The sequence below is a fragment of the Abramis brama genome (genome assembly GCF_963993115.1).
Source record: "Abramis brama genome assembly, chromosome: 22".
NCBI classification, from domain to species: domain Eukaryota; kingdom Metazoa; phylum Chordata; class Actinopteri; order Cypriniformes; family Leuciscidae; genus Abramis; species Abramis brama.
The window spans coordinates 8,538,786-8,557,497 of record NC_139984.1 but is presented as its reverse complement, the minus strand read 5'-3'; the positions used below and the strand labels follow the sequence as shown (position 1 = coordinate 8,557,497).

The window sequence follows — 18,712 nt, the reverse complement described above, 5'->3', positions numbered from 1 at the left end:
ACATTTTTCAATTGTGTTCTTTTAAAAAGGCATCTGAAATAATAAACTATGGCAATGTAGTGTTGTCAAAAATATAAGTTTTTCGAATATCTGAAACGCTTTTAACACTAATTTTCCACAGAATAGATACCGGAGACCAGCTGCTCTCTCTCTCTCTCTCTCTCTCTCTCTCTCTCTCTCTGACAGCGAGTGACACAAACCCGCCTCCATTCACTCACTCGTTTCATTTGATACAGATGAATATTGTTGATGTTACAGGGCTTGAATTTCGCCATGGGATTCCACGTATTGGCCATAATTTTACTTGTTCCCGCAGATTTTGTTCTCACACCCAAACTATGGCACATAAAGCTGTCTCTCAGTCCTAAATTGAGGGTTTTTTTTGCTGCTTATTGCACTTAAACACAGTCAAATACACACAAAATAATGTCAAAATGCCCGTCTTTGCGAGTATTCATGTGTAAACAGTCAGTTATGTTTTAAGTGAACATAAAGGAAAGAAAACGCATGTGTATCAGTGTAATGGATCCGTGCGTCAGGTCTTAAAGTGACAGCAGCCTAATAAACCTTCTGACAAATTATGAGATAATATTAAAAATATCTAAATGGCAGTTTTTCCCTCATGGTATCGATGTCAGAATTGTGGCCAGTGGAAATGCTGAGTGGCGAGTAACTTTGGAAAACCACAAGCCACAGTGGCTGATGAGCAAAAACGTTAATGTCAAGCCCTGGTTATATCGCATGATATTTGATGCGTAATCGAAGTCACCGTGAAATGTCATTTGTATCCTATTTTAAATCCTATTTTAATCGGATGTATTTCTGAGTGAAACGGGATATTCAGCAAGAATATTGTAGATTATTCAGTTGGCTGGGACTTGTGCGTCCCACACACCAGAACATACGTCAGCATTGGTAATGTATGATTTCTAGAGCAGCCAATGCTCTCTTTAGGGTCCAAAGGGGAGACGATTTTGTGGGGGAAATTATTGGTACTACAGCATCTTTCTTTTCCACACCTTCATTTCTCATATCTGTTGTAAATGGTATTGGCATGTTAACTAGATCCCACACTTTATTTGTTTGATTTGTTTTAATCCCTGTGTGTGTATGTCTCCCTGTAGCTGACCAGTGTGTCGGATGCCAAACAGAAAGGAAAGTTGGGATGCCAGTGACAGCATGACTGTGGATGAAGCATCAGTTGTATTTTGTGTGTGTGTGTGTGTGTGTTTGGGTGTTTATATAGTTATATGTAAGTGTGTGAAGACTACTCACGCCTGCAGTGATCTCCCCATCCCATTAAACACACGAGCCAAAGACCCGTCCGCTGCTCCGCTCGCACACTATTTTAACTCTCCCACACTCAACGAAACCTCTCCCTTTGATAAACATCTTGCTTTTATCAGACTTCAGACGTGATCAAAGACTTAGAAACACGCAGCAGTCGCTGTATTCTCACGCGGCGACAGGAGCCAGTGTTGACGTCGTCTTTGCTTTGATTTCGGTCGAGTTTTTTGTGAAGCGAGAAGCGACAGTCTACACACTCCTGTTTTATCTGTGCTTTTGTCGTCTAAACTGATGGTCTTTCATCTCACAAAGTGCAGATGCTTTCATCATTCTGATAACTTTGAAAATAAAACCAGGAAGTTAAAAACACTGATTCTAGTTCACCAAAACACTGATTAGAGCGTTCAGTCTTGTCTTTTGATGTCCAATTCAGATCAGTCCCATCCGTAAGTTGAGATGTTTGATTCGTACTGTCAGTATTTCAAGTCGGTCAACCGACGGGCTTTAGTACAAACGTCTGTCAAGCTGAACAATGTGGGCAAGACCATTCAAACATAGGGAATGTGAACTATGGTACGAGTTTCAATAGGAAAGGTTTGACAGAAACTCAATGGCAGTTTAACGGGAGATACTCTGTGTTGTGACGTCTTATGGTACACTATTATGATTAGTTAATAACTTTATGATGGCATGAGATTGGTACAGTCCAGATCTTGGTACTTGTAGTGACTTTTACACGTATACTGTGATTTCTAATACAAAATGATGACGTTAATGTGACACTACAAACAACAGCGAGTTGTTTTTATGTGTAGAGTTTCTTAATGGAACTGTTTGTCTCCTTCCTTTTAATGATTAAGTTGCAGAAAGCAGGGTATGTCGAAAAAAATAATAATGAAACCGATTAAAAGGTTTAAATTTGCATATCCATCCGTCTTAGACAAACCTGTGCTTATATTTTGTGTAGATAATAATGCATAAATATGAGGTTTAGATGGGAAATATTCCTAATATGCATTTAGCCCTAGTTTACAAGGATTTTAAGTCTGGTACTTTTTAGTTTTGATTATTTTGAATCTTCATTTTTAACATGGTACGTTAAAAATGGGTACAGTGCTAAATACAAGCAGATGCTAATGCTAGCACCTGTAACAGCCGCAGTGTTTGCACAACTAATCACATTAGCGAATACAACGGTGACAGTTCAGATCATACTCATGGCTAAATGATTAAAATATAAACAATACTGGATTGTAAAGTAATCCTGGGTGGTCTGTCTTTTGATACTTGAATGATTATGCTTTTATAGATATCTCTCTCTATATATATATGTATATGTATGTACTGTATGTATTTTTTTTCTTTGTTTACTTTTTGGTCATGTTTTTGTCATATCTAGAGAGGAACGTCTTTTTAAAGCTCAACATATCATGGTGTAAGTGAGCATGAGACTGACAATGGTTATCTCTGAGAGACCTTGCCACAGAATCAAAGAGAACGATTGTAAATAATCTTGGGCTTCCAGTCTTTTTTATGATTATTATTTTTCATAATTGTACATCCAATAAATGAAGAGATGATATCCAGTGTCATGTCATTTTTTTATCTATAACTTTAAGCACCAAATGAAGGTTCTTGCACATAAATGTCCAGTTGTATTTGAGATCTAAAGCATCTTCAGCTCATTTTATTTAGCACAAATATTAACTTTGTTTCTGTATTGGAAGTTTTTTGTTGTTGTTGTTGCAAATAACAGGTGAAAATTAAAGAACTTAAAGTTGCAAAAGTTTTATTCAAAAACATTTAGGGACAGAAATTCCCCCATTTTAGACCTGCAAGGTGTTAAATGAACATTTGGACACAGTATATTAATGATCTGTATTACAGAAAGACACAGCAACAATTTCACTCGACAGTTTCACACAACAATTTAAATATTTCCCAGACAACAACATGCAAAGATTTTACAATATCAGAAAAACTGTTTCAAATGTGATTTTACAAGCTGACAACAAAACAGTTTTAAGAGTGATTATAATGTCAGATTTGTTTCCTTGAGGGTTGACAAATGTACCAAAAAATATACAATCAGATTTTTTTTTCTTTGGACAATGTCAGTGTTTGACAATTGACATTACCGCTGTGCCGATATTTGTGTGCTGAAACTTTTTTGCTTTTTGTATTTTTGTTGTCTGTTGTTTTGTTAAATGATTAATGTGCTTCTAAAATTGTGAAATCAACTAATTGGCAATAAGTAATGGCTCATTCTTTTTTTGTTGTGCTTTTGCTATTTTCATAATTTTGCCAGTGACGAAAACCACACATATTGTGCTTAAACGGCAGCAGCAAATTCATAACCAGTCACCAGGTTAACTTGGTAATTTCATGAGATCTGGGGCCAGTTTCATAAACACACATGACTTAAGTCTTAAAAACTTTTCTAACCAACTTGAACTTAGCCAAAGGATTGGCGGTCTTTTTGTTTAAAAATAAATTTTTTATGAAACTGATTTTTAAAATAGTACTAGTCATGAAAAAAAAAAAAAAAAAGTCATAACATGACTGACTTGTAATACTACTATAAGGTGATTATGCAACTGGCCCTGAATTGAACTTAAATTAATTTTGGTTGCTCTCTTTTTCTCTTATTATTAAATGTTCTTCGATTGAAAAGTGAAAGAAATGAATGTATTGATCTGGTTTGGAAATGCTCGAGACCGCCGCTGCATTGTAACAGTCTGAATGCAAATGAAATTTCAAGCATAAAAACAACTTACGCGTGCTGGTCCCATGTACATTCATATGACATTTTGCCTTTCTGTCTTGTACTTTTCTTTGTACATTTTATATTCATCATTATTTCTCAATTAAACTGCTAGGCATCAAACAGCCACAAATCATTGGTAAACTTTGTAATCCAAATACCCTCCTTGTTAAAAGATCTCATTGCACTCCACTTATCAAACAGTGGTCACGGAGAGCAAAGGGTTGTACACTTTCTTCCCATCTACTGAACGGGTCCCATGAGCCAGGAGCTCCTGAATGGTGATCCAGTTGTCCAGGATGCGTCGACTGCGTTTCTTCATACTCTTTTTCTGGCTAAGCTCGAGTATGGAAGCTTGTCCCTGCGGTCCAGAGTCTTGCTCCTTCTCTTTCTCTCGCAAGAAGTCCAGTCGGCTCTGCATCATGAACTCGCGGCGGCGCCGTTGCTCCCGAGCTCTCAGAAGCTGCTGTTTGCGTTCCTCTTTGCTCCAATAGCGTCCCATCTTCATTTCACTAACAGCATCGTCGTCCGTGGTCATCCCGCTGCGCTCCTCCCGAATCTTCATGGCGCGAGCCTTTAGCAAACGGTCTCTTACCGGACGCTTCGCCACGTAACGTGAACCGTCGCTGCGGATCTTTACCTTCCACTCCATGCGAGGTGAAGATGGAGGCAGCGTTGGTGGTATAATCAAAGAAGTGGCGGTGGATTCTCTGTTTGCACAAGTTATTGTGCTGGAGTGAGCAGGAACCTGTTCAGGGGTGTCCCGAACTTCTGCGCTGTCAATGTCCCTCAACTGCATGCAACTCTGGTAGCGTTGAGGCAGCGTGGTACTGCAGTGGCGTCGGGACAGGTACGGACTGTTTTCTGCACTCCTTCCCCCTTTCACTATCCCGGGAGTGAGAGTCCCATTAGCATGGGACCCCCTTCGTGCTCCATCCAATCCCTTCCTACTGCTGCCGCCATTACGAGAGACTGACCGAAGCCTTGTTGCTGGATTAGAGTCTCTGTTGTCTCCGAGTTCTTCACTCTTTTTCTTGGCATCTGATGAAGAAGGCGTGTTTAGATTCTTCTCCCGGCTTGTGCTCGTCCTGTGACGGGGCGTCCGAGGTCGCATGGTTGCAGAGGCACTGGAATCTCCCGCCGCGGAGGGCGAGGGGTGTCGTTCGCTTGCCAGAGGTGTGCTTCTGCAACTTTCCCCACCCGTATTATAGGCGCTTGTGCTCTCCTTGTCAGAGCGTTCCCTTTCAGGGATCTCGTTGATATCTGACAGTTCATGGTGGATGGCCTCTGCACCTCCACACCTCGCCTTTGCTCCTTTTTCTTCATCGTCCTCTTCGTCAGCTGGCCAGACCTTCAGGCAGCGTTGGCGCAACTGATTCATCTTTTGAGCCCGCAAAACATTGCGCCACTTGAACTCCAGGTGGCGTATTTCCTCATCTAGAAGGGAAATCTCGTGCTGCATCAGGCTCTCGTTACAATTCATGTCAATACTGGCGCCATGGTTCCTCCCGTCCAAAAGAAGAAGTGCGTTTCCATTCTTCTCGTAAAGGCATCGGATCTCCAGTAGCTCTCGGTAACGTTCATATTCCTCTTCGGTTAAACCTGGCATGAGCACTCTGCTGGTCCCTGAGCCCAGTGTTTCAGGCACCCCGTGATCCGCCACTCCCACCCCATCCGGCCCTAGCAGCGAGTCGTTGCTGTAGTGAAACTCCCATCCGTGCTGAGCAGCGCGAAACTTGCGCAAACTGCCGGGTGTGTTGGTGGCATTGGTGGTGCATGCACTGGTGGGATCATCCGCCAGCTCGGAGGACTCTTCACAGCGCGTGCTTTCATCTGTGCGACCCACCCCACTGTCCAGCTCCTGGCTGTTATTGAGGGCAGTGTGCCACAAGTTGGGGCGGCCACCTCTGATCCCACTGATGTCACTCAGCAAGGAGCTCGCTTTCCTCTGGTGTTGAGGGCTGGGTAAATTAGAGGCGTTTTCCAAGTCCTCTAGATCCAGGCCCACACTCAACTCCAAATCCAGATCATCAGCCTCATTCTTCCAAGATTTGGATTATTGAAGATAGAAAACAAGAAAAAAAAAAATCTAATTAGCAAAATACTTTTAGTCATGCTGCACTCTTAGAAGAAAAGGTTCAATGGGTCTTTATATAGAACCCTAGGGTTCTTGACTCAATTTTATGCCAAAAAGGTTCTATATTAGGAGAAGTGTCTTAAATGATTGAATAATAATTTAATTTTTAACAGGTTATTTACTTTTTTTTTTTCTAGTGATAAAGCATGTTTACGAGCTGTTTAATTCATAAAATGTTCTATAAGGCCAATTCACACTGCACAGAAAAATGCCAACGAACACCAACAAACAAGTTGGCTGTTGGGTTTAGAATTTTATTAAAAATAACTGTCATGTTCACATTGACCCAACAGACACCGACAAACACTATTTGACATGTTTAGTTGAGTGAAAATAAACCCTGAGCAGCACCAACAGACGGCGACAGGGGTAACACACTGATCCGACAAAACCCAACAAACTTGTTTTTTGGGGGGTGTTTGTTGTGTTTGTGTGTGCGGTGTGAATTGGCCTATTAGTCCAGTCATTTTAAGCCAAAATGGGGGGTCAACCTTGAACAAATTGCAACAGAAGCAAACTCAACTGATTTTGTATCCTCAATATGTCCTGAGTAAGGGGAAAAAAAAGCCCCGAAGAATCCCATTAGGGGAAAGTTTCGAAAAAGACCCAAATATAGCCTATTCACACGCCTATTCATTCTTTTTCTTGAATCTTGTTGACACATAACAGTAAAATACTTGATGTTAAGGTCTGAATGGAACCCATTACGGCTACCCATGAGCATTAATACATAGAGGCAGGAAGAAGTACTTTAGAAACCAGGCTTTATTAATTATTATTGCAGAGATGGGGTTTAGGGCTGGGTCCGTGGGACTGTTTCTGGGGATTCACTTTTTATTTTACTTACCTTTTATCTTCTGCATTCTCCTTACCATTGTCTCCTGTTCTTCCCTCAGACTCGTCCCCCAGAAACAGTCCCACGGACCCAGCCCCAAACCCAGTCTCTTAAAAATGAATAAAGGCTGGTTTCTAAAGTACTTCTTCCTGCCCCTGTATTAATGCTCATGGGTAGCCTAAATGGGTTTCCATTCAGACCTTAACATTAAGTATTTTACTGTTATGTGTCAACAAGATTCAACAAGACATTTTCACCTGGCTAGACCCAATGTTTAGATCTGTTGTGGTATTTATGCAAATTAGCACATAAGTAATTAGATTATGCACCGTTTGTCCATGTTAACAAACAATTTTAAAAAACTTGCAATACATTTTTTGTTTGTCTTGATGCAAGTAATCAACTCAGTAATTTTCATGGTGATATCTAAAGGTTAAAATTTGTACCCTATTCACGTAAGAAAGAGTATGAATAGGCTATATTTGGGTCTTTTTCGAAACTTCCCCCTAATGGGATTCTTTTCCTTACTCAGGACATATTGAGGATACAAAATCAGTTGAGTTTGCTTCTGTTGCAATTTGTTCAACCTTTTTTCATAAAATGACTGGACTATATATATGAAGCGCCTAACAGAACCCTTAAGGGTTCTATAGAACCTTTTCTTCTAAAAGTGCAGTAGGCACTGTATGCAGAGAAATTTGCTTAAAACACGTTCTGATTGGTCAACGGCAGCAAACACATTAAAACACCCCTGTTTGAACAGCAGAGGGCAGTGTTTGTCAATGTAAGCCCAATTTTGGATGCTGGAACTGATTGTGGGGTCTTTTCCCAACTGTTGTAGGAGGCCTTTAAATGTGAGAGGTTTCTCAAATGAGCCACCTGTGCTGGGGAATATACTGGCCCGAGGGCTCACACACACCATCTGGACACTCCATACTCACACACACACACTTGTGTGCTACTGACCCCAAATCCTAAAACTGTACTACAGTGAATATTCCCAATTGACCATTCACTGTTCATTTGTTCTTATTCTCATCTCTTGTTTTAATGATTTTACTTCGTGCCAAACCCTATGGATACAGCTGACAGATTTCTAGAGACAAATACTGAAATTCAATTAAAGATGGAGTTTTATTTTATACCTGGACCCAAATGGGTTTTATTCAGACCAATGGTGTACATAAAGCTTTTTTTTTTATCTTCACTGGCTATAAACTTGTATGTTATATTAAACACAAATGAATATCTTTCTGGGTTCAAAATCAGCATCCTCAGTTTATCATGATTATTCTATGCAAATAAGATGCATTTTTGTGATCTTTATTACCTTGTTCTCTTGTACAGCTTTTGTGTCAAACAGCATAATGGTAAATTAACTTCATAAACAGGCCTCAGACTTCAAATGCTGTTTTGGTCTATTTGTATTCATGAACTGGGTGATTCCTTGGGGGGTTTGCATTATATTTTATTTAAATATTTACCAGTGAGATACGGACTGTTGCTATGGCTTCCACAAGGGCTAAAGATGATAAATCTGGTTGTTAAAGCATGCTGACAGACCATGAGGTTTAGGACCAATCAGTGAAGAGACTCACACACAGAGAGAAGATATTATTTTAACTTAGTCTGTTGATTTTGATTCTCGCACATTTAAGCTGACCTTCAATTTCAGTGCGATGGATGAAACTAATTTTGTTTTGTTATTTGATCACACTGCCAATATTAAGATATTTTATACAAAATTGCAAAATAACAGTTTCCAAAATGATAATTGGATGTCATTCACTTAACCTTCCCTACTTTTCCACATAATAAAAAGAAAGACTAGGCAGTATATAGTGTATACTAGTGCTCAGTTAGTAGCTACTCTTTCATTCTGAACAAAGCCGATGTCTCGGACTGCACTGGAAATGTGTTCAAGGAAATAAAATGGATATTGTGACTCACTATTGGAGGATGTGTATTATGGGATGTCCTGAGTGTCTCTTTCTCTAAAGTGTGACCTTGAGTAGAACAAAAGACTGCCAAACCATGTGTCCTCATCTCTCCTTGTGTTTTTTTCTCTCTCTTCCATTTATTTCCTCGTCTGGGTATTTCGTCCTTCTCTGCCCTTTTCTGTCTGCTTTCATTTGTAAACGGAGAACCGAACGAAGCCATGTGTTCATCTGTACACTATAACACATTTGTCTGTTACTGCTTGAATAAGCAGACCATAATACACTTCACGTAATGTCTGAATATCAAATTAGTTGTCATTAATAGCTTCAGTAATACTTGAACGTTCACCAAACATTCGCCCTGTGCTGCTACTGAATCTACAGCCTCACAGCATAAGAAATGATATTTACTGGAGTTATGAGTTTGTGCTCGAGATGTGAATGCGGTGACTGGTGAGATAAAGACTGAATGCTGCAAAACAATTCAAAAGATAATAAATAGACAACATGTTTTTCATTTGAACTTCTCCCGCTTCAATAAGAAAATTCTGTATGAAAGCGATTAACTTAATTGAATGAAGCGATGATATCTGACTGCTGTATAAAGCCGAGAGAGTCTCACCTCGATGTCTGGTCGTGCCAGTAGCAGAGAGATGTTGGTGCTGTCCTCTCGGGTCAGGATGGCCACTGCTTCCTCTCGGTTCTGGACATCCACCCCGTTTATCTGAACACAAAGACACATCAACAACATGTCACATCACAGGTGATTGTTGTGCTCATGAGTTTACATAACCCTGGCATCATCTGTATTCTGTATTATTATTATTGTTGTGTTTATTTTGCCCTAAAGAAGCTGATGCATGAGGAGTTTTATTAAGAACCAGTATTGAACATTGATTATGTAATTTCAGGTTTGTATTTATTTTTTGTCCTGTGGAATAAAAGTTAATATATGTTATGTCAAATAGGTTCTTCAGGGCAGATGTAAAATGTATGATTCCTCTTATTTTAAAAACAATGATAAACTTCTTATGGAATCTGGAAGGGTTATGGATAAGCAGAAAATACAACAACATGATTTTGCCAAGTAGGATCAACACTTAGTAGCTCGTTATTAAAAATAATGATTTTTAATTAGGGATGCACCGATATGAACATTTTGGCCAATACCGATAATTCTTTATGTTTGAAAGCCGATAACCGATATATTGGCCGATAAATCTAAATCCAAATTTTTATATAATTTTTGAGAGCCTGATTACAAAAACAAAAGTCTCATGATTAAAACCCATGTCCCAAACACAATTATAATAATGATGTTCTTATAATTTTAAGTAGCCTACAGTATATGACGGACTTGCGCTGCAAATGTTGCACTTTACGGTATTTTCCATTTTTGAAGTGATTCAAATCATATTTCAAGCAATTCAAAACCATCATGTTGAACAGTGCACATCTGAAGTGTCTCACCTGAAGGAAATACATTTATTGGCTTTAATTATTTGGCCAAATTTTCTTCAGGCCGATAATGATAACATTAAAAATTAACCTTTATCGTCCGATACCGACATGGTGGCCGATATATTGTGCTTCCCTATTTTTAAGCCACCAACCTTAAACCATACTCTAAAATTTGATTGGTTGATATCAAGGAAGTTGATCATTATTGGACCACTTGTGAAGACCGTTAATCTGTTTTCAGACGGATAATAACACAGTCTGGCTTCAGTTACCTGCAGTATTCGGTCTCCCTCGCGGATTCGGCCATCCTTGGCAGCAATGCTATTAGGGTTGACCTGCAATGATGATACAGAATCAGTGCCGGCGACGGGATGGTTGATGCATACAAGAATACTATTTCTGCTGTATAAATATATAACACAAATAATCGTTTAAAATTAAAATTTACATAGTGTAAATGTATATATCTCCCTCGGATATGCTGTGGGGGCAAGTGCTCCCAAACAGTCAAAACATTAAAAAAACGTATACAGTGGATATTAAAATTCTACACCCCCCCTGTTAAAATAGCGGGTTTTGTGATGTAAAAAATGAAACAAAGATAAATCATATCAGAACTTTTGCACATTTAATGTGAAAACTACAACCTATGCAATGCCACTGAAAATCAAAGTGACACATTTGGGAGACTGGATATATCAGAAAAATGTTGATCAGAGTCACTTTATCTTAAGACAGGTTTGTGTGTACTGTTTTTACATGAGCTTGATGATTAGTTCATTCTGAACACACTCACATACCCAATTATAAAAGGGGGTGCAAACTTTTGCAGGTTGTTCTAAGTTTTTTTTTATATATATTATTTCTCTGAAATGTGTCACTTTGGTGTTCAGTGGCATTGAGTCGCAAAAAGGATTTATCTTTGATTTTTTTTACATTATAGACAAAAAAAACTTTTAACGAGGAGTGAATTATTTTAATTGGGAATGTTAGTGTGTTCTTTTTTATATATATCCACTGCATTTTAACATTTTTCCATTAATTCTGATCAGGGCCGGATTAAGAATTCAGAGGCCCCTGGGCACAATGTCTTGTAGGCCCCCTTTAGGCAGGCCAAATGTAGTTTGTCCAAGGAAAGAAATCCCCCGCAAGAAATGTTTGTACATTTTAAGGTTAAATGCATTAATCTGGTGCACTTTGAGAGCTCAAAATTAAGAGCTTCAACCCGTGACTTGTACCTGAATATTAAAGAGGGCTCAAACATCTTTTTAGTTATGATAAAGAGTCTCAGTCTGCATTATATTATCACTGGTGTTTTAGGATGCCAAACAATTATTATAATAATATAATAATGATTTATATAATTATTCCTATGACATAAAATCCATATAGCCTATAAATGTAGGCCTACTGTATAAATGAATATTTCAAAAGTAGGCTATATTTTATATTACACTATAGTATAGGAAAATTACAATACTTTTGTCCTAATTTCTTCACTTGCAAGAAATAAACCATTGAGCTTTTATTGTGGAGAAAACACCAGATCACCATGCTGATCGTGTAGCAAAGTGCGCACTTTTCTTTAAATCATGCAGCACAAACATAATGCCTATATAGGATACTTAATTAAAGTCTTGTGCTGTTTTATAAAGGCACAGAGCCATATCACGGTTTCGATTTTAGTTCGTTGGCAAAATATAACGCTAGAGACCTTTATGTTAGGCTATGCATTTCGTGTTGGGAAAAGGGAGAAGAGCGAGTTCGGCAAAAGCCGGGTCGAACGCGTCAAAATCTACTTTCAAGCACCTCATGCCCTACGACGAGATATTTAGTGGCGGGCGTCTTTTTGCCAAAAACACAGGCACTTAGTGCAAATATACGCTCCGTTATCGGAAATGTAAAAAAAGGATTTTTTTTCTTCCACTCGCTTGGGCCCCATAATGCCCATTGGATAATCCGGCCCTGGGTCCCCCCCTATTGGCTGGTGCCCCAGGGCACTCGCCCAATCCCGTCTATGGATAATCCGGCCCTGATTCTGATGCTACACAATATCCCTGTACATTTTTACTGTAAATGCATTACTGTACACAAGTTTTCCACTTTTTCCACTAAAATGTATGTGATCATCGACAGCATCTGTGGCACATTTGATATTAAACATTTTCTTACAATATTTGCTTGAAAAGATATGTAATCTAAACATATGCTGTAATGTGACGTGTAATTTCTACAGCTTTATCTTCAACAGACAGAATGTACAAAAATAGTGACCGTTTCCAAACAAGTTTCCTAAACACTCCCGCTACCCTTGGCCGGTCAAGATGCCCGCCTCAAAATTTGAGCCAGGTTGGGATGCTCAAACAGCAATCTTTTTGAATAACCCTATGTTGAAATACCCTACAAATGGTTTGCCTTTGCCTCTGCATATTAAACTAAATACAAAATTACATGCTTCAAATGTAACATTTCATTAGGCTTCGCGTCAGGTTCTTTGCCTCCCCATCATGCATTAAAATCGCTGAATGCACAGCTAACCGTAGATTATCACGATTATACCATAGTCATTTGCCAGCATTGACAACTTATTGATGTTTGCAGTGCAATATTTGACCTGAAGGGATAAAAATTATGGTTATTAGATCTAGCATTCTGCCCGCTTTGAATCTGACAGAGATAAAGTTTATTTCAATGAATGAATTATAGCTTTTATTTGAATTTATTATCAAGAGAGAGACATTGCGAGAATTGAGACATTGAGAGAAACAGTGCATTGATATAGAGCTGTGATTAAACTGACTTGGAACTACCTGTGCATTAAACGGTTTTATTGCACACCTTTCAGCCAATCAGAATCGAGTATTCATACAGACCATGATATAAAGAATTAATAATATACAGTTTGCAAAATTGAAAGCCTCTGTATTAAGGTGCAAGGTGTAATTGCATTGTAATTGTCCTGTTTAAGTAGGATTATCTTGTGCACATAGAGATGAAATGGTGTTCTGGATTTAATATGGCATTTTATTTAAAATAATGATTTATCTAATGCTGAAGCAGAAGGGCGTAGGTTCACAATCCTCCCTGAGGCTTCATTCATAATTCATCGGTCAGCAGATTCCCATTATTCCCCATTTCTCACCTCTCCCACGTAGATGCCCAGATCCTCTTCATCATCAGTGCGATAACACACCGTTAAACCCAGTTTATCTTGCTGACAAGATTTATACAATTCCACCTCCTGAAGAAAACGGATAGAGAGAGAGCTAAACAAACAGAGATAAGATCCTCCACCAGTGTTTCAGGCTAAAATAAGCTTATTTTGTAGTAGAGGAAATTTTAAGAGACTATGTTGACCTCATACTCCAGGTCATCTTGTCTGTCCACCTCATGTTGACTAATGTCAAAGTAGTCCGTTGGGTCATAATACACGTGATCCATAGGAGAGCTGAGGAGAAAAGCAGTCACAAAAAGCCAGTGTAAGTGCAACTGGTATTTAATGCATATGATTTAGTCTAATAATTTACATGGTTTTATAAATTGGCAATTCACTCAGTATAATAAATATTTTGGTTACATTTTATTTTAAGGTGCCCTTAACTACATTTATGTACTGAGTAATATTTACTACGTTACTATATAATTAGGGTTTGGTTTAGGGTTATGCAGAATTTACTGTTATCATAACGTGTAACAAGGACACTGTAAAATTAAGTGTTACCAATAGTTTTAAACTTTTGGAATAAATGTATTGTAAGAACAGCCCTAACAAAATAGCCTGTACTTTTCATGTGAAAGCATCTGATGTCAAATATGTATTTTCTGTAAGGTAAAGTAATAGTGTAACATACACAACCGTTCAAACGTTTTTTTAAAGGATGCATTAAATAGATCAAAAATTGAAAGTAAAGACATTTATAATGTTACAAAAGTTTTATATTTAAGATAAATCCTTTTTTTTTTTTATCAGTTTCCACAAAAATATGAAGCAGCTCAGCTGTTTTCAACATGGATAACAGCAAATATTTCTGAAGGATCATGTGACATTGAAGACTGGAGTATATAATGATGCTGAAAATTCAGCTTTGATCACAGGAATAAAATACACTTTAAAATATACTCATCATGGCTATTTTAAATTGTAATAATATTTCACAATAGGCTACTACTGTTTATATTGTATTTTTGATCAAATAAATACAGCCCAAGTATAACCAACAGCACACTTTTGAAGGGTACTGCACATTAAATGATGTTCCTACTGTACGTACATCATCATAACAGCATTGATTTTAAAAGCGTGAACCCAGTGTGTGTTCTGGAGGCCATCTTACAGCTGTCTGAAGAGGTACGGCTCCGGCATGGGTGGCAGTGGAGGGGAAGGAGGAGACGCGGGTCTGTTGTGATGGACGGCTCGGCCTAATGTCACCATGTGCTGGAAGCTGATGTCTGTCTGCGTCCCGCTGTCCACACAGTCCGTCACGAGCACCGTCCCGCCAGCAGCTCCAGGAGCACCGGCTCTCCTCCTCGTGTTCCGCTTACAGCGCAGCGCCTGCAGGCTCTGGTCCTGAGACAGCCGGGACAGGGCTTTACTGTTCACCTGCGTTCACACACACACATCCATGCTGAGAACATTAGGACTTTAACTCATTAGATATGCTAAAGGAGTCGAGTCGTCCATTTTTCCTTGATATTTTTTAATGAAAGATCTTGAAAACATACAGTACTTTTATGTTAACTCAAGTCCAAAAACAAATCTTTTGAAACTATAAGCTGAAAAAAAGTTTAAAAAATGACACACATTTACACATCAGCAACACCTGTTCAGTGCTCAGCAGCAAGAGTATTTTTATATTTTCGTTTTTTTTTAGCAATTAGCTTTAATTTGCTTTTATTTAGGGTTCAGTTTTAGTAATTGTAGTAATACATTTTTTTCTGTTTAGTATTTATATTTAGTTTCATAAGATTTAAAGTACTAAAAAAAATTTTGTTTAATAGTTTTGGTTAACCTTAACACTCTTTGGAGCAAGAAACACTGATAAAGTACAGTAATCACAAAAAGCATGTGACCCCTTAACAGATACTTTTTAAGAAGACAGTAAAGGACCATTCACACCAAGTACGATAACTATTACAAATAGTTATAGAAATATACATTTCAGTTCATGAACAATGAAAACATTGACAGCCAATCAGAATCCACTCGACTTTAAAGAGCGCGCGCATTGAAGCGACAGCGCGTGCTAGTAAACTGAACGTTCCCTATCAAGGCTACGGAACTCGACATTACGGATGTCGTATATGGGAAATCCTCTCATCCTTCACTTCCGCTGAAATCTTATAGGCTAACGCCAGCAGAGCTGGCCAATTGACGCAAAATATGCAAATACTGAAACACCGTTGCAGTTATAATGCAAGTGCAGCGTCAATTCCATCAGAATCTCTCTCTTCACGCTCAAATCGTGTGCTAGAAAGCTGATACTACAATACTGGAAATTATTTCGCCGTCGTTGAAGTTGCGTCGGAGATACTCTCACTGTCTCCTGCATCCGATGGCAGCTACCTGTAACCTGTGCTCGGCCCCCATCGCCCCCACCGACACGCACCTGTTCTGCATCGCGTGCCTGGGGCTGGCCCACGCCGAGTCAGCCCTCGGGGACGGAGGGTCCTGCGACCTCTGCTTGGAAATGCCCCTTCGAGCCCTCAGAGCCAGGAGGGAGGAAGCTCGCGCAGCAGCGGGGATTGGGCCTACCGCCGCCTCCGAGCCGCTGGTAGCCCCCCCCAACCGCAGAGTCGAGGTCCGCTCCCCCGTGAGCTTCCCCGACCCCTCCTTTCAACCCCCGCGCGACGTCGCTGACTTCGTTTCCTTCGGGGCGAGTGAGGAGGGCGACTCCATGTCGCTGTCGGCCTCCGAGATCGACTGGGGTGCGGAGCAGGCCGCACCGCTGGCGGCCACGGGGCAGGACACCCCGGCGGACCTACAGGACGAGCTCTTTCGTGTCCTCTCTAAGGCCGTCGAGGAGCTGGAGCTCGAGTGGAAAGCTCCCGACGAACCTTCAAAGAGCAAGTTGGATTCGTGGTTCCTTCAATCGAGCCGCCGCCAGGCCGCTTCGAAGAGAGGAACACCGTTTTTCCCCGACGTGCATGAGCACGTGGTGAAGTCGTGGGTGGCCCCGCAATCGGCGCGCACCCTCACTTCCACCCAGGCCATGTTTGCCCCCGTGGACGATGCGGGGGGCCACGGTTACCTCAGCATCCCCCCCGTCGAGGAGACCGTCGCCGCTCACCTCTGCCCGTCGGCTCCCGCCATGGGCGCGGACCGCAGCCTGCCGTCCCGACCATGCAGATTTACGGCCCACCAGGCTAACAAGGCCTTCGGTGCCGCGGGGGAGGCGGTATCCGCGCTGCATGCCATGGCCCTTCTCCAAGTGCTGCAGGCAAAGCAGCTAAAGTCTCTGGATGGCGCCGCCTCTATTGACGCTGACGCCATCCGGGATCTCCGTTCGGCCACGGACCTCGCGCTCCTGGCCACGAAGCGTTCGGCCCAGGCGATCGGCCGTTCTATGGGCTTCCTCGTGGTCCTCCACAGGCATCTGTGGCTTACATTATCGGACGTACAGGAAGCCGACAGGAAGACGCTCCTGAACGCGCCCATTTCCCCTGCAGGCCTGTTTGGTGACGCGATGGAGAAGGTCACCGAGCGTTACTCGGAGACGCAAAAGAAGGCCAAGGCTATGAGCCACGTTATTCCCCGGAGGGCGCCGCCGCCGCCACCGCCACAGCCGCGCTCCCGTTCATCCTCAGCCTCAGGCCGCCAACCCCAGGCTGCGGCCAGGAGACAAGCAGCGCCCCGCTCGGGACAGGACGCCCGTAGAGGCCGCAGCGGTCAGTGGCAAGGGGCGGGTAACAGGAGGACGCAGAGGAGCCCGCGCAGGAAGCCCACCGCGTCGCCTGCGAGGCCCAAACAGTCTTCCTGACCGCTCGGGCAAGAGGAGGAGAAAGCGCCAGTTCGGCCCCGCGTCCAAGCGGCGCGCTCTAATGCACTCGGTCCCTCGGAGTTCTACGAGCGACGCGTGCAGTTGTGTTGTGAATGTAAATGTAATCGATGTTGTTCCAATAAAACAAATCACTACTTCACAAACAGAGCTTTTTTCTCCTCTTGCACCACACACTGTGTTACCCGCCCTGCCTTCGAGCAGCGCAGAGTCACGGTCAATAACTACCCCCAGCACTCACACAGCGGCCATGACCGCAGCGGCGATGACCGCAGGTTTGGATCAGCCCACGCTCAGTCGTTTTCAGGCAGCGTGGGAAGCTATTCCGGGCATTTCACCGTGGGTGTTGAATATAATTCGGCGCGGGTACACGCTTCAGTTCAAACGCAGACCACCCCGCTTCCGCGGCGTAGTTCAGTCATTAACTTTGCCCCAAAACGCTCACGTGCTGAGGCAGGAAGTGTGCAGCTTGCTCGAAAAGAAGGCTATAGAACCAGTACCCCCGAGCGAGCGGGAGAGCGGGTTCTACAGCCGCTACTTCGTCGTGCCGAAGAAAGGAGGGGGTCTCCGTCCCATTCTGGATCTGAGACCTGTCAACAGAGCGCTTCACAAGCGCGCCTTCAGGATGACAACACTGAAACAAATCCTGGCGCAAATTCGCCCCGGGGATTGGTTCGCTTCAGTGGATTTAAAGGACGCTTATTTTCATATTCAGATAGTGGAGCGTCACAGACGATTCCTGAGGTTTGCGTTCGAGGATTCGGCGTACCAATATACGGTGCTTCCGTTTGGTCTGGCCCTAGCCCCCCGAACGTTTTCGAAATGTGTAGACGCGGCACTTTCACCCCTCAGATCGAGCGGAATGCGCGTCTTGAACTATCTGGACGACTGGCTAGTTCTCGCTCAGTCGAGAGAAACGCTGATCAGCCATGTGAATGCCCTCCTTCGACACTTAGAGATGCTGGGTTTGAGGGTGAACGTCCAAAAAAGTGTGCTCACACCGAGCCAGACTACAACATTCCTGGGAGTGTGCTTGGATTCGGTGAGAATGAGAGCGCGCCTCTCCCCCGAGCGAGCGGAGGCTCTGAGTTCTTCTCTCGGTCTCTTCAGACCGGGCAGGCTCGTCCCACTGAAAGAGTTTCAGAGGCTACTGGGACGGATGGCAGCGGCCTCTTCGGTGTGTCATCTGGGGCTGCTGCATATGAGACCGCTTCAACTCTGGCTGAAAGCGCGCGTTCCCCCGAGTGCGTGGTATTCTGGCCACAAGCGCGTCATGGTCACCAGCGGATGCGC

The 18,712-nt window shown here is 42.0% G+C and overlaps 2 protein-coding genes across 2 annotated transcripts in view; one reads left to right on the top strand and one right to left on the bottom strand.

Moving 5' to 3' along the window:
* The window catches only part of LOC311073665 (ankyrin repeat and SAM domain-containing protein 1A), a 134,833-nt gene extending 131,964 nt beyond the window's left edge, over positions 1-2,869 (top strand). The window contains 1 exon segment of the mRNA XM_084099573.1: positions 1,125-2,869. Within this exon segment, the coding sequence (XP_083955699.1) occupies positions 1,125-1,128 (4 nt within the window). The 3' untranslated portion in view covers positions 1,129-2,869.
* Positions 2,870-4,110: 1,241 nt separating this feature from the next.
* The window catches only part of LOC311073666 (PDZ domain-containing protein 4), a 46,203-nt gene continuing 31,601 nt past the window's right edge, over positions 4,111-18,712 (bottom strand). The window contains exons 2-7 of the mRNA XM_084099574.1: positions 14,759-15,024; positions 13,782-13,872; positions 13,567-13,665; positions 10,697-10,759; positions 9,586-9,687; positions 4,111-6,092 (exon numbers count right to left, since the gene is read on the bottom strand). Of these exons, the coding sequence (XP_083955700.1) occupies positions 4,248-6,092; positions 9,586-9,687; positions 10,697-10,759; positions 13,567-13,665; positions 13,782-13,872; positions 14,759-15,024 (2,466 nt within the window). The 3' untranslated portion in view covers positions 4,111-4,247. The remainder of the gene's footprint in view (positions 6,093-9,585; positions 9,688-10,696; positions 10,760-13,566; positions 13,666-13,781; positions 13,873-14,758; positions 15,025-18,712) is intronic.